Genomic DNA, 17,008 nt, shown 5'->3' on the forward strand with positions numbered 1-17,008 from the left:
AGATTGAAAAAAAAGAGTGCATTTATTGATAAATTGATAACTTAAAACATCTGTCCAAAAAAGCCTTTTTACAGATGATTTACATAAAAGAGCTTCGACTCGACTTTCCTTAAAGAAATGGTATATACACATGGATGAACACATCCAAAAAAAATCACACACATTAAAAATATACTTCATACTATGGCAAAAAAAGGAATGGTAGCCACACCAACGCATTGTGTTTTTTTTTTTTTCAAATCTCCATACAAAATGCTATAAGGCAGTTGCAGGTACCGTCCACTCTTCTCCGAGAAGATTGAGCAGCTTTGAGTGAAGAAGAATGCCAACTCACTGGAGGAAAACATGCTGTTTTTGACTTCTTTCAAACTGTTATAATATTGCAAGACCCCTTTAGAATTTTTCATACATCACATGGTCTATAATGTATAAATAAAACGTTAACTTACAAGTTAATTTTAAGTTAAATAAATGGGTAGGCTGAATCTTTTGGTTTAAAGAGCACACACGTAATACTTCTTTGCAAAATCCCCAAAGTTTTTAACAAACTAAAAGTCTGGAAGCCTGTGAAGCCAACTTAAGGTTAACTGTGAGAGGAAGAAAAGTCGTCAAAAGGAAAAGAACCAAGGTGTGATTTCATGGACATGAGAGTTCCTCTGGTCAGATGTGAAGAGGGGAACGAAATGGCAGCAGGTGAAAAATCGCTGAGGATAAGCACAGATGGTCTCATTCTTTCAGCAGGAAGGTTCCTCGCCTCTACTTTGAGGCAGCGATGGAAGTTGTGCGTGAAAAGCATGATGGAAAAGTCAGAAGAAAAAAAATCAGGTTGCTTGGAAGAGATAAAATAATACTTTAACCAGCCTGTAGTTGCACTTGAGTTTTTCTCCTATGGTACCTTTGGACCACTTCTGGCTATCACTTTTTGGACTTTCAGCATTTAGGATTTCGTTCCAAAGAATCGTCTCATCGTGCCCTCTGCATTATCTGAAGATATCTTACGACTTATCTTCTTTTCAGCTGAGCTCAGAAAAGTTCTATAAATAAGGAACACTCAAAGGTGATTGTTACATGTTCTCCTCTCTGTCGTCCTCCTCCACCGCTCCTCTAGCTTGAACAGGATTGTTCAGGGAAGTTCTTGTGAAAATGTACTGCATTATGAACGAGTGTGAAAAAAGATGCTGTCACATTGGTCTTGTTGTTTTTTTTAAATAATTGTTAACAGTCAGAAAACAAAAGCAATGTGTGTCAGAGGGAGTGTCTCTGGATTGATCCACAGCTCAAGGGGTGTTTTTGCTTTGACTTGTGGCTTAATACAAGGAGCCTGTTCAACGGGGAGTCTTGTAGTAAGTCATAACAAATGTCATGAGAAAGAATAAAAACAAAAACAAAGAAAAAGGTTGTTGAGATGCTGATTCAGTGTGAGTTCTTTTTAAGTCCATATGGTGTCTGTGTTCGATGAGGAGAAGGAAGCTCTAGTTGCTTGGGATGCTTTGCAGATATGTGAGGATGTGCTGGATCTTCACCAGGCGTTCTTTGAGGCTGGTCATGGAGAGGACAGAGAGCTGGTATCGCGGGTCGATCGGTAGGACAGCCAACAGCCACCAGCAGCAGGCTGGACCATTAGGAGTCGCCTGGAAAAAGATGAAGGAAATAGTATAAAACCTTTGTTGTCACCAAAAAACTCCACATTAGAAAGGTTTACATAAAGGTTTAACCTTTGAAATATTCTGGTGTTCAAGCACTGGGTTTTGGCTTTCTCCCAGTTAAACCTTGTGCCAATCTTCAACATAACTCACCAAAAAAACAATACCCTCACATCTCCAGTTCAACTGGAGGTTTGAGCTGTTAGTTTGGTTTGTTGTTGAATTAATTTAACTGTTGGAAGCCTCTTCAGCCCTCATGATATATCCACATTTGAATCATATATATCATATATCACATTTATCGACTCCTTTGATAGTTTTTTTTTTAAGATTTGTTGACACGAAACATAAAATTCCCATTAAGAATATACAAACTCCAGGAAGTCCGATCACGAGTAAAGGTATTTGTTTTGTATTGATGGTTTATGAAGGCACTTTCATAACATCTATACATCACAACCCAGGAATGAGTTCAAAAAAAATATGACCCCCGTAATGTAATCTGCTAATGCAGTACATGGCTGCGTCAGAGCTGGAAAGAAAAATCTAAAACATTTCCTTGAAAAGCTGAGCCAGTTACAAAACGTGCTTAACACCACGAGGATTTGAAGTAAATAATGTTCCCTGGGTATGATTTACATTTTGCGCGCTAGCCATTGGCGAAAATATCACTGATTCCTAAAAAAAAACACAAGATACCACCAAAAAATCCAGTCAGTGATTTACTGTCCTAGTCTGTGAGCACATAGTACAGTTAGGTATTCCCTTCGTGACACTCTTGTGACGTAACAGGGCTGCTGCTGGGATTAGGTATGAGGCACCCATAAAGCTGTTTAGCCTATATTGTCGATAGACTCCGCCCCGTGGTTGTCCTTACATTGGAGCCGTAATCCCTTTGAGCGCTGCAGGCTGCGAGCCAGAGCAGAGCACAGACAACGGGAGAGTCATGTGAACGCACAGTGTTGTAGCTTCCCCTGAAAGTCTAGTGTGTCATGAGATAATCCAATTTTAGACGAAGAATCTGCAGTCTGTGTCAGATGAAGTTAAACAGATCAACAAAGCCTTGAGTGTTGTGGAGAATATTAATGCTTATGAGGAACTCAGCTGATAAAAGGTTTTGATGATTTCATTTATTTTTGTTTACAAATAAGCCTTATCATCATACATCCAAAAAAAGAGTTTAACATGGGACAAGGCATCCCTTTCTGATCCATTTAACCTACATGACTTCACACACTGATTATTAAACAAGAACCGTATTCACAGTTTCCTATTTCAGCAGGTTTTCTGATTGATAAAATGGCCTTGTGATCCCAAAAAATATTATTTATTTACAATGTAATCCCAACATAATCTGATGTGGGCACAAAGAGGGAAACGTCTACATGTTGCTGGGTATGTACCTGGATGTCAGCCTCTCGTTCAGGCATTGGTCCAAAGTGCTGCAGGATCTGGTTGTGGAAGTGGATCTTCAGGTTCTGGAACCACACACGGGCTTGTTCATACACTTCATCGTGCAGCTCTTGAAGACTCTCGAGCTCATCACCGTCCTCCACCTTTGAGAAAATGAAGAATTTACCTGTCAGTCATTTTGTATTGTGGAAACATTTCTGGCAATGAAGGTTGACTCAATGTCAAATAAAATTATACCCCACCCATAATCGTCCCCTATTGAGTTTCTATTTAAAATATAGAATCTAGTATGATATTTAAAGCATAAGACAGTGGACATAATCTTATTCAAACACTATCCATTATAATTCTTACCCTTGTATCCTCTAAGTACTCGATGTCAGCGGTACTGTAACCATCCTTCATTCCTCTGGACAGGACCCGAAATCGTTTTCCTCCGATGGTGTCTACTACCGACCGTCCATCGGGGAGGAAATGAACGCTCCTGACGGTCAGAATGCAGCCATAATCTACAAACCTGCACAGAAGGAAACAACTGTTTATTTTTCTAATCTCAGCTGAGTTTTTGCAGTGTCTGCCAGTAATCCCTTTTGAGATTTTTTTTTTTTTTTGGAATAAAAGAGAACAATGGGTTCAAAATGAGAAAGAGAAAATCCAACACATGTCCTTGATGGTTCAGTAACCCACTTTGTTGCGTGCTTACCCTTTCTGGGGATCATTTATGCACATTCCAAACTGCCGCGTGCCTGTTTCCATGCAGCGGCGAATCATGAGGCGGTAACGTGGCTCGAAGACATGCAGGGGGCAAGGCACGGTGGGGTAAGCCATGGTACACACAAAGATAGGCACATTTTTCGTAAGGCTGCGCAGAGGGAGGAAAGGAGAGAAAACACGTTAGACCCTTTCAACATTCTGTGTTCAGACGATCGAACATTTGAATCGAGCAGATGAGTAACGGTAATGCTTACTCTGAGAGCTCCTTTGTCTCCTCCAGATGCGATTTAGTCCTCTCTGCACTCTGCTGACTCCAAAACCGTTTGATCAGCGTGTCCAAGATGGACGTCACATTGTACTTCCTACATGCGAGATACTGGAGAGAGTAGGATAGAAGATGAGAACTAAAACGTCAAACCAAGGAGCACATATTTGGCGAACCAATTGACACATGCAAAGATTTGTCTCTCACCTCTTTCAGGCTCTCTTTGCAGAGGGGACACTGAGGGGTGTGGTCTAAGCAGCGTTCCAGACAGTTCTTACAGAATGTGTGGCCACATGGTGTCGTTACAGGCTCATAGAACAACCTGTGCAGATCACAGAGATGCAACACTTCAGTTTGAATTCTAAATGTTTAACTCTTTGAAAGTGTACAGAGTTTTCACATTTGTTGAAAAATATGCTTGCGAGCTTACCTCATGCAGAGCGAGCACTCTAAGTCATTGGGGTCCAGCAGCTCCTCAGGAACACGTCTACAGGTTTTAGCTATGGCAGTTTGTTGTTTTGAACCGTGAGCCACACCTGATGTCAACAGAAGATTAAAAAAAAAAAAGCATTTTACTAAATATTTCCCAAACAGCTAAGACAAATTATCTTGCATCTGGGAAATAAATGTTAAGCAATCCATTAGACTTTATTTATGCAAAGATGATGGATTATAACATCCACCTGTAAAGTACCATTAATAGTATTTGACTCAAGTTGATGCAACTGGTTTGAAAACAGAAGCAAAAAAAGATATGACCAAAATGTAAATACATGAAGAAGAAGACGAGAAAGCCCTACAATAGCAGGATTGGTCACTAACCTTGTTTTTTATGCTTGCTGCTTCCACTAGCCACTAAACAGGGCTCTGTGTCTGACGTTGATAACTTCCTCTTCAGCAGGCTCCCCTTCTCCTGGTCGCCCAGTTGAGGAGCAGAACAAACTCTCTTCAGTCCCTCCTCACCACAATCAGAGCTGTGAACTCTTAGTGAATGAGCTCTGCTCAGGCCTTGTCGCTCCAAACTTTCCCAGCGTTTCTGAATAACAACAGGACAGTAAAGATTAAGAGGCTTGCTAATCAACATGTGGCAACAAGAGCATTTGATTAATTCATTGTCATCATGATACCATCGCTCTATGGTCTAGTACCTCCTGGTTGTCCAGGGGATGATGTGCTGAGGCGACTCGGGCCTGGTGTTGGTGTCGTCTTTGGACTGGGCTCAGTGGTTGAGTTTGGGCATCGGACACAAGGGTTTTACTGCGCAAGCGAGGCGACGTGTTTTGAGTCGTTTCCCTTACGCCGACTTTGACGCTCTCATCATCAGGGCAGAGCAGGTCACACAGGATCTGTAACAAAGGAGACTGTTTGTCAGCTGAAGCCAGTTTTATCGAAGACAATTCACACAATTATATTTAAAAACAACGTATCACCACAGAAGTAAAAGAGGATATGGGATTGTCAGTTAATGCAAAGAGGAAGCATCCATATTCTGTACAGCATATGGTATCTGGTAATATTTTATCTAAGCGAGAGTGTTATATTTTAATTCCACTGGATTTTGTAAGGGGAAAAAATGCATTTAAAATATACAGTGAAAAATGTGGGGGGGTTTTTTCTGTGAAAAGAGAAATTGAGACCGTTTGTCTTCTCTGCACAAAGGTTTTATTGACAAAAAAGATTAAACTAAACAATGGTGTAATCATTTAAATAACCAGCGAGAACAATCCTGTCCATGAGAATGTAAGTGGCATTTTGAGGTCAGAACAGTAAGCTGACTTTGTTTAAACGGTTGCCTTGTGCGATTTACAAAGTAGATATCAGCATGACCTCAGTTTGAACTGAGTGTTCTTGTCTTAGTAGCAAAGACCACCAATCTCATTTCAGTCAAATCAGAGACATGAAGTTTGCTCTCTGACCTACAGATTATCATACTGACACAACGTTGTCCTTCTCCTCTAGATCTGCACTATTAATACCAGAGTTCTGCTCAAAGAAACCCTCTTAAGTTATTGCTAATGTTCTGAAAACACTGTGGCTAAAGACACTCTTACATATGTAACCATATGCTAAGCACTGTTTGAAACCTTGCCATTTCTAAGTGAGGGCGACAAGGATGGATGTTGTCGGTTTGTATTCCATTATAATTTGCTGTTTTCTTAGATGTGTACTGGGAGGGCCTTAGAGACTGTAGGTATGACTGGAGGATACACAAACTTGATGTGACAGTGTATTGATGCGCGCTGTCTGGCTCCCACACTGCTGGAGATTGATGTCTAGCCTGGCAGTGACCCTCTTGAGGATCAGAATGATAAAGGATTCTGACATGATACCATTATAACCAGTAACCCTTACCAACAGGTCGAATCAATGTTTTACACACAGGCACAGTACACACACACAGGCACAGTACACACACACAGGCACAGTACACACACACAGGCACAGTACACACACACACACACACACACACACACACACAATGTGAAAACGGAAGCTGAATAATCTGATTATGTACTCGTCCTTATACAATGATGACTCAGTGATGATGAGACAAAGCTTTCAAGAAAATATCAACTGAAAGTAAGCTGAAGATGTTTCATCATAGGGCAGCAATAAACTTTGTGGTTCTCATGGAATTTGAAGCTGCTAACATGAGTCATCTACGTGTCACTTATGCAACAGCAAAACTGTGTTATTTCTGTTATGTGGTACTAATGTCATTATAGGCAGTCACAAGACCTGACCTGCCAACAACTTATGCAATTCCATGACTGATTATCGGAACAGATATGGTTAGAGATCTCTGTATCTAGCCGAGAACGTTGAAGTAAATTCTTTGATTTGCTTTTATTGTGTTTTTCCATTTCCTTAGCGTTTCTAATATGTTGCAAAAAATAGACGGCTGTAGCTCAGCATGAAACATTAATTTCAGCACAGACCAACTTACCAAATTGTCTTCCTACTTTATAAATGACAAATGTCCATCTGATTAGATCTACCCGCTGCTTAGACAAATATTGATGCTCAGAATAATGTGATTCTAAGCATTGGGAACATTGCATGATGCAAATGCTGTTAGAAACACAGCAGTTCAAAGGGAGTTGTCATCAAAATGCCTATAAAACACGGCATTTCTTGTTTCTAGTTTAAGTCTTAGTGGGATTTTAAGTATCCCTGCTATTATAGAAGGACGGGTCCATAAAGTCAATGAAGTATAAAAGCCGATTCTCTCTATCAGAGCATAAAAATACATATGAGTGCAATAAAGATACAAACAGGAAAGCTTCATGTCCACTGCTACCCAGTCATGATGTTGGCACACTCATGCACTGTGCCTTGACTCCTCAAAGGAATAGAACAAGCTATACTTCCATACAAAGGAAAAATCACAACATGCTTTTTCACACCATAACCCTTACTCTAATAGTTAATACTGTGAAAACACGGTGGAACCTCATCTCAGTGAAGTGCCAGACTGGAGAACAACCGAGTCTTTACTTCCTCTCACCTTTTCCACTTGTCTCTTCGCACAGGGGAAGTCCTCGTCCACAGCCAGGCACTGGAGGAAGGCTTGAAGAGACTCGTCCACTTGGCCCATTTCATGCAGAACCATAGCTTTCCTGAACATAGCCTGAAAGGGCAGATGGAAGAACAGGATTATATATCGTACTTCTGTTTAATTGGTGATGTGTACACACTACAATTTTGCATCCATTTAACATACTGTCTAAACATCACCAGTCCATTCCCAAACATATTATGGTGAGTGTCATTAAAAATGACCAATGAAAGTGCTTTAATATCATATATTTTATTTCACAAATTAAGAAAATGAAAATGGAGGCTTCAACCCAGACATGTGGTCCTCTGTTCCCGATCTTGTAGTCTTTAATGGCCTTGCCCCAAACCAATTTCAGATGTGATCTGGAAAACCTTCTGCAGTCATGATACTCTTTTATAACTTAGCCTAACCAATGTGAGAACGTTTTTTTTTTATATAACATTAATTAATAGGCTTTGTAAACAACATACAAACAAGTTCCTCAGAAAAAAGTTAATCTCATGTCTCATTTGATTCTGTGAACTAACTGCCAAGCGATGCACTTTCGCGTGTCTCTGAACTATAATAGGCATTAGTGAGTAAACATGTTTACATATCAATGGCGTCAGTGAACTGATCTACATTCACTTGCTACCATAATCCAATGACATGACACATTGGGGTTGTTTATGTGCATCTGTGGCGTTGGGTGCAGCCCCGTCTTAAAATACTCTTTTTCTGAGAAACGATCAGCGGAGTGGTACACCAGATTGATCCCATGCCAGATTCTTGAGAGTTAAGGTATCAGTGTGAGCACTTGTGCACAACAAGGCATTACCACCATCCTCCTTACATTGACAGCCTGACATTATAATGTCAAGCTAAAAGTGGCCATGGCATTTCTGTGTGGTGGGATAAAAGTGACTGCAGTATCAGTGAGTGACCTACTTCAGTAGAACAACTGGACTCGAGACAGAATTCTGTGTCCTCCAAAGCCAGGCGGTACTGTTTCAGAGCCATGTACGCCTCAGCTCGGGATAGCCGTGCCAATGCTGTCGCCTCTGGATCTGAGGGAAAATGAAGAGAGGTTTAAACCCTTTATTCACAAAAACAAAACAGGGATTTTATTCAATTGAGAAAGCAAACTGAGTTGGAATAAACTTCCAGTTGTGAGTTATTATAATATTAGCACAAGTAGCACGATGCTTGTTTTCTTTTCTACTTGCATGGGTGGGCTGTGCTAACCTTAACAGACTTAACAATCTGTTGTTTCCTGCAAGTCATATGTTACACAAATCCACTGCAAACACTAGTGAGTGTTTTAACTCTAGTAGTCGTCTGGAAGTTATGCCAGAACAGTAGAGGGTCTGTTTTTTTTAGATTTATACTTCTGTTACACTTTACCTTTTGCACAAAGAAAGAAAGAATTAAAACCTAAAAACTGCCATTGTTGAAAAGATTAGACAATCTCCAAGCTCTCAGAAATGTCTCATTTATGAGGCATAACATGTTTGGATTCTAACATGGACATTTCATTACATCCGGCGTGGATGTGGTTAGCTTCAGAAATGTCAGATTTCATTTAGTTACTCATCCATGCCAACTTGTTCAAAGCGAGTCTAAAGATTTAAAGCAGTCGGTCATGCTATTGCACTAACTGACTAATGAATTGTGTTAGGGGCTAAATTTTACAGACATTCCATCAAAGGTTCCTCAAGTTTTTTTCCATCATTGCCTGAGCTGTGATTTGCCAGTGCATGCCATACCATTAATCCAAGTGATGGGTTACCTCAATTTGAGACAAATGAGAATCATTTTTCTGATGCATGGCAGGTCTTAATGTAAACAGGACAACAGGGGGGCAGTCTAGACATCACAAAGCCAGGGAAGAGACCCTGAATATGTATAGCAGTCTGTTCTGCCTCTCAGGCTGTCTGCAGTACTGAAGGTCGGTGCCTGTCCAAAGCAGGCGGTCACACTGCGGCACGAACTCACTGAGTTCTGCATCTTCAAGAGTGTGCCATGCCAAATACAGTATGCTCATGAAGCCCTTTTAAACCACCTCAATGTATTGTCTTGAAGTTTATTAGAAGGGGCAGAAGTTAAAATGGGGGAAAGGGTATTTGGCCATTCAGTAACAGGGAAATTTGAGTTGAATGGTATGGTGAGTCTGCCTAGGTTACACAATGTGCATCTACTTTTTCCAAGGGGTTATTATGTTTAATATTTTTCCTTAAAAAAAAAAAATAGAGTGGAGGCCATTAAGTCAAGTTCAAACTGTACGAAAAGAAAGGCCTTCTGTTAGCGACAAGGTTCCTTGGAAAACAGTATCCAGTTCATGGAAAACAGTATCTCTAAATATCCTGCAGGCAATACAAAAGTCAGCACAGACACAGTGAGGTTATGTGTGTTATATAATTTGACCCAAATACCAAAGACGTTTTCATAAGCACCCATGAATCAGGTAGAGGTCCAGAACACATATACAGGCCTGTGGAGACATTTTAGTGTAGGATATAGAAATGTGTCCAACTGCTGCACAGACACACAATCCCTTGCTTTCGAACATTAATAAATGATGTTTTTCAGGCGAATGCAGAATAATAAAGCAAATGGTAGAAAGACACCATAGTTTGTTTGAAGCTAGGGGTCGAAATAAAAAAAAAATCATGTATGTATGTAGCCTATAATTGTATTTTTAGAAACATTCATTTAAACTTGGCCTTCGATGCTTTGCTCATGGGCACATCAAACCATTTTGTTCCACAGAGAAAAGATCATATTTTATTCCATTACACATGTTATGAAAGATCCAGGCCCAAATCCTTATCTTTGTAGGTGCCTTTGAACGAAAAAGCATTTGACACAGCCTAGTTTTTTTTTTTTTGTTTTTTTTTATCATTTCATAACATAAACTTGTGTTATAAGAGCCACCCTGAAGTATGGCCGTGTCTTATTTCACCACCAGCTTGCCCTTTTTATCTTTCAAATGTACCCATACACAGTGCATGAATCCCCACTTCAAACATTTATGAGACGTGCTTTCTCATAATCACCGTAACAATTACAAAATACATATACCCGCCCACTATACAAGTTACAAAACCTGCCCCAATATGTCATGACCTGCCTTATGCAAGCTGCACCGAGTGCGCATGCGCAGGTTATGACATTTCGTAAGCGGCACATACCATGGTACCAGACAGCCAATGGGAGGAGAGTGGCAGGAGTACAACACATGAGTACTGGTTTTAAATGTTGGTCAGTAGACTTTATTCTACGTAGCTACTTATTATATATCAATGAGACATCTTTTTACAAAGAGAAAAAAAAACATATAAGAAGGTAAAATCATTTAGTAGAAAGATACAGCACCAGAAAACACCCCCTGTTCTTGATGCACGCATGTAAGGTTATGTCATAAACACTCACCACGCTGAATGACATCGGTTGCTAACGACACAGCTTCTTTGTAGCACTTTTTTCTACAAAGCCCTTCCACTTCACATATCGTTTTCGTCCTGCTCAGCTCGTCAGGGAACCATTTTTCTAGAAGTCCGCAAAGAATTACATTCGCCTTCTCCTCTCCCCGCACAGTCTCCCGGCACAGCTTACACTTAGAGAGCAGCCGTCGCTGTAAACACCTTTTACAATACGAATGTCCACAGGCTAGGGTGATAGGTTCACCTAAAAAGCTACGACAGCTGGGACAGTCGAACACGTCGTCCCTGGAGTTGGACCCTGCGTCCTGACTCTGACCCGGCAGCGCGTCCGGCCGAGCCGCTTTCCTCTTAAAGTTGCGGACGATACAGTCCACGAAAGTGCTTAATTGTTCCGGTTCCATGGGGCCATACCGCATAGCCAATGTAAACCAGTCAATGGCATCTTTTAGGCAGTTTTCAGATGCCAGCGCGTTTGCTTTCTGCAGTATAAGCTGGTGATGGTCCTCTTCTAACGACACATTGTCCGAGTCGGCACCGATGAAGAAGGCGCTCCTCTCCTGCAGCGCGTCATCCGCTTCCTGTTGGAGCGACATTGTAGCGTCCGTAGTGGAAACAATAATTTAACATGTGATTTTAGTCTGCCTTCTGTTGCCGTGTGTATGCATTTCTATAGCTACCACAGTCATTGGCAGTATAGCAAAGCGACTTTTTCATACACACACACACACCCGGTCGTTACATAAAAAAAAAACACTGTCACGTGAACAACAAAGGCGCGCCGTGATTGGTCAGGACGTCTGGGTTACAAAACCTGCGTTGGAAAGTTTCATAACTACGGAGGCGACGTAGAGACCGACAAGCGTCATGTAACACAACGCTCCTGTTTATTCAAGTTAGCCCGCATTAAAACTAACACGAACTCAGATAGCAGTATAGCAACATGTAACCGTATGTTGCTCAGAAAATCAGCAGAGACACCTGACACCCCCCCCCCCCCGACCCCCATTTAGGACTGTTTTCCGCTGCTGGATTCTGGAAAGAGGTTCCGCAGCCTCCAGAACATCCAGGTTCTGTAACAGCTTCTTCCCACAGGCCATAAGACTTTTGAACACAAAAAAAATAATCCCTCCATTCCCCCTCAAACCCCAACACAGGACTACCTCACTGGACTGTAAAATACAATATAACATACATCCCAAGCGTGCAATATATTTATCTGTATAGTCATTTTTATACATAGCTTTTCTTTTTTTATATCTATTTATATCTGCACCTTATTTTTTATATGTGAATACTTGCTGCTGTTCTTATCCTGCACTACAGCGAGTCAAATGCAACGACATTTCGTTCTTATCTGCACTGTAAAGTACAAGTTTGAATGACAATAAAGAAAGTCTAAGTCTAAGTATGTGAGCATAAAAACATTGTCTGGTATTTTTTTTCGTTACTTTGTTACTCACAACGACATAGACATGTACTCTAACATAACCATTCAGCCTCATTTATTTTTAAATGCATATATGCAAGTATAATGAATAAAATATATCTTAACCTTTTATTCGGATCATGCAAAAAAAAAATAGTTTGATGTATCAAATGTCAGCTCTCATTGAACATAAACTTCTTTTCAGTTATTTTTCATAACTGAATAAATCAATTGCAAAACTAGAATATCCAACCCAGTAGCCTAGAGCCCCTGAAGTGAAACCAGTGTAATAATCGTTTGACTTACTTGTAACATCTCTAAAGCAGATTGAAAAGGTTATTGGGAAAAAAATTCTCCTGAACAAAAAATGGGCAAGCTCGAAACTTTTGTTGATTCTAATTTCAAAAACTACCTTAGCACTATGGTTGCATGTTTGCACAGTTCTTTCTGCATGTTTAAAATACTGATGCATACATTCAGAAAAGGCCACAACAAATATACAATTATTATTTATTATCCTGAACAGTTTAAAAGGGTGTTCTTGTGAAGCCTATTTGAAAACCCATCGATACACTTCATTTATGTAGCTGTGTTTCCTGTGTTTCCTGTGTACTTATAGTGTTTGTTTTCCTGATGTAGGCCTATCCTATCCTATTGTTTGTTCTTGTTTGTGGTCTTTTACTATTGGGGTATCATTGATGTTGCTTGGTTGTTTCTGTTGTAGCTATTTTTGTTTTGTCTGTGTTTTTCGTTGCTGTTTGTGTTCTCATGCTTTGTTTGAATGTATGTTTTCTACACAAAGCACTTTAAAATCCCTTGTGCTTAACAAAATTTATTTTATTTTTCCCAAATTGTTAAAACATGTGTTATATCCGTGAATTATCAACGTGTGCCAATACTTTAAACTTTGTGTTTACGTTTGTTCAAAATTCTCTTGAATAAAGATGGAGTCTGCTTCATGGATAGGGAGGTGTGTATGCGATTGGCTCAAGTTCATATTTGACGTATGAGGGTTGTTTAAGGTCACACAGGAAGTGAAGATGATGCAGCTTTTTGTGATGTTAACTGATACTGCCCTCTAGTGGTCAAAGTCTTCCACTAAAGTAGAGCAGAAGAAAGGTCTGCCAGTGACTATACCAACAAGACAATTCTCTGGGACATATAAAAGTGAGTTTGCTGTGAAAAAGGTAGTTCATGAAATGTGTTAATTTAAATTATTCAAAAGCAAAATAGAAATCGTTGAGACATAGCCTACTTTGCCAAAAGCTGAAGAGTTAGACTCAGGGTCGCCCATTGGTCATTATGGGTCAATGTATATCTCAGGTTTGGAAATCCTAGTCATTATGGCTTAAAACCCACTGGTTCAAGTTTCAGGAACTAAAATCACATTTGTACACACTGCAGCTCAGAGTACTATTTTGTTAATTCAATTGAACAAATTTTTTGTTTTTTGTTTTCTTATCCTGTTCTCTCTCTTCTGGTGCGAAGATAGAAAGTGGGGGACGACATGCGGGAAAGGAGCCACAGGTAGGATTTGAACCTGGGCTGACCGCCTGTAGGACAACAGCCTCTGTGCATGGATCGCAAGAGACATCATCTTTCACCAACCTACAATGCTGTTTTGAATTGTCTTTCAAAACAAGACAATTGGAACATGTGACTCCAACGACGCACAGACGACTGGGGATGGTAACCACTAGTTAACTCACTAACTCAGCTAACGACTCTGATGTGAGTCATCCCTGAATTATTATAAGAATTATTTTAGAAATTCACATTTTAAATAAAGTTTAATGACAATTTTTTAGTATTTTGGTAACACAACAAGACACAATAATGTAATTCAACATACTATGAAATATGAACGTGTGTGGTGCCTGTGAGCACTATATATCCACGTCATGCTTTGAATATGTGAGCCTACTTATTTTATTCTATACAACCACAAGATGGCAGTGTCGTATTGTGAAACCCAAAGCACACTCATCAGTTGTGACTTGGGTAGTTTAGTGACCCCTTGTGTTGTGATCAAGACATTTCAACAAGACGTCAGCTAAAAGTTTCTCTCAGACAGAAAATTATGAAGATGGTGTTATGCTTAATAACTGTAGTTCTTTGTCAAATGAAGAACTTTGTAATTATTATAACAAAAAAATCTAAGATTTATTTTTGGCCTTTTTATGCCTTTATTTTAGATACAGTGGATAGAGTCAGAATCTAGGGACAGACACAATGGGAAAGGAGCCTCCCGCTCTCGAGTGCTGAAGCCTCAGTACATGGGGCACGCGCACTAACTGCTAGGCTACAGGCGCCCCCAATAAGGAAAATTTGAACAATTATTTTATTTTTACCTTTGGTTACCTAGTTCTCCTAAAATGCTCTATTGCTATATTATTTGTATCAGAATCATGTGTATTGCCAAGTAGGTTTACAAACCCCAGCGTTTGTCTTGCCCTTCTGGTGCACATAAAAACACACAAAATAAACCAAGAACATGAAAATAGAATTTCAAAGTAAAAAGCTAGAGAACAGCAGTACTCCTGTTGTCAGGAAAGTTAAATAAGATACAATAAACAGAAAAAGATCAATTATATAAAGCAAAAAATGACAAAACATGTGCAATAGAAGAAATGGAAAAACTTATAGGAAGTAGAAGGATGATGTTTTTGATATAGTTCTTTTCCAAATTTGTGTTTCCCCACATTATTGCTCATGCCTCCTCTTTCTTCTTGTGTTTGACTCTGGCCTGTTTCATAATTAAAAGTGATTGTGTCACCTGAGCAGTGCGTGTGGATGCATTTTTTGAAGCCACCTTCCATGCCTCATTAAAAAATTTTTTTTTTGGTTTTTAAAGTAATGGATCTCTTTATTTTCTAAGCTTCAATACTCTACTTCCAGCCATCAGCATGAAAATCAAGATTGGCAAGGGATGATGTGAGGTCAAGTGTAGAAATGATGTGACTAGATTCTGTGTCCTCCTCTGACATGTTGTTGACTCTTACACACAAGAGTCGATAACACGTGTTATCGTGATGACATACCGTTCCTGTTGCCACAACAATACCACCAGTTATCCATCATCAGAGCATTCCAGTCCACGTATGTGTCCCAGAGTTCCTTTCAGATATTTTTCACGCCTGAGGTCTTTTGACCAAACACGACCACTCACTGTCTGTCAATGTGCAACAGGCAGGATGTCACGTATGATGCAGTGAAGACCAATGAGCTGGTATAATATCCTATAGTCTCCTTTAGCTCTTAACCATGCACTTGAAGCTTGGTGTCCTTTACAGCCTAGGCCACCATTTGTGTTCACAATGCGTACGGGTGGTGGTGATATTCTCTGGTTCAGGAGGAAAACAAAGCAGGAGGTGCTGAATTACAATCACAGAATGTTAAAAACCCTGACAATTCACACTTGTTATGCATCCAAAAAAACAACCCTCTAACTTTTTTTTAATGTTGCACAATGAGGAGAGCATTTCATGTAAATCCTTCGGCACGTACATGAAAACATGCAGTCGCACGTTTATGTTCATTTATCAATGTGGGAAACCTTCCACGGCTGATTCTCAAACAGCGGTGCAGGAATGCAGCCCTTGTGCTGACTCTCAGTCTGCCTTATCTGGCCTTGCATAATCTCCCAGAGGTGTTTGGGTTCCCAACAAAAACATGTATACATGTACAGTGCACAAAACATACCAGTGCTTGGAGAGAGTACACACACACACACACACACACACACATACATAGAATAAGAGAGAAATTAATGATCTGTAGGGGTTTGTACTATCTAAACAAATGGTGAAGAGAAATCTGTTCCTGCCTTTGTACATATACATTCATACAACTGTGGCTATGTATGCTCTGGTTCATTTCTCTTTCCACCAGAGTGGAACTTAATGTATGCCGTGCTTTGGCATCTCGCAGTCAAGTTATCACTTGTTTGTGCTGTCACAATGCAGGCATGTGGAAAGTACCCGTCCTCGAGTTATGTAAATACACATTTGATAGATAATTACAGTGTTTTCAACTAAAGCAGAGTGTGGACAGAATACTTAAAGCATGTGACAGCCGTCGTACTGCGCAGCTATTTCTTGTTTTGTCATGTGATTAAACCCCACACACACACACACACACTTTGACCCTTGGACCCCCTTTTACTTCGTGCCGACCCACGTTCTCGTTGAGTCTGCCAAGTCCAGACCAGGCCAGCTGTGGTACAACAGAGTCCATTGTGTTCTGCTATATGAAACTGTTATGTAAGAAACAAAGAGTGACATCACCATCCACAGGGCCAGTTGACACCCCCACTGCACGCGACACAACCCCCCCCCCCCCCCCCGCCCAGCCCTCCCTCTGCAGCTCAATCATGGACCTACTAGTTGGGATATTGGCAGAAAGTAGTGTATGTGGTGTTCAGTGACCAACGGGGTTAAATGTAGAGTTGGTTTCTTTCTAAAAGCAAACAAACTGATGAGAAAAGAAATGATTGAGGAGATGACGAGGGATTTGTTCTGTGGTGTGGTTGACCCATTATCACATAACACACACACACACACA

At 40.2% G+C, this 17,008-nt stretch overlaps 1 protein-coding gene across 1 annotated transcript; it reads right to left on the minus strand.

Moving 5' to 3' along the window:
• Window positions 1-3: 3 nt before the first annotated feature.
• lonrf1 (LON peptidase N-terminal domain and ring finger 1) lies at window positions 4-11,762 on the minus strand. The gene is made up of 12 exons (XM_020625932.3): window positions 11,009-11,762; window positions 8,525-8,643; window positions 7,544-7,666; window positions 5,184-5,381; window positions 4,858-5,071; window positions 4,466-4,571; window positions 4,243-4,357; window positions 4,025-4,146; window positions 3,760-3,918; window positions 3,411-3,573; window positions 3,047-3,199; window positions 4-1,631 (listed from the first exon to the last, which is right to left on the minus strand). The coding sequence occupies exons 1-12, from the start codon at window positions 11,610-11,612 to the stop codon at window positions 1,473-1,475; spliced, it is 2,235 nt and encodes a 744-aa protein (XP_020481588.2). The 5' UTR covers window positions 11,613-11,762; the 3' UTR covers window positions 4-1,472.
• Window positions 11,763-17,008: the final 5,246 nt, after the last annotated feature.

The sequence above is a fragment of the Labrus bergylta genome, chromosome 1 (genome assembly GCF_963930695.1).
Source record: "Labrus bergylta chromosome 1, fLabBer1.1, whole genome shotgun sequence".
NCBI classification, from domain to species: domain Eukaryota; kingdom Metazoa; phylum Chordata; class Actinopteri; order Labriformes; family Labridae; genus Labrus; species Labrus bergylta.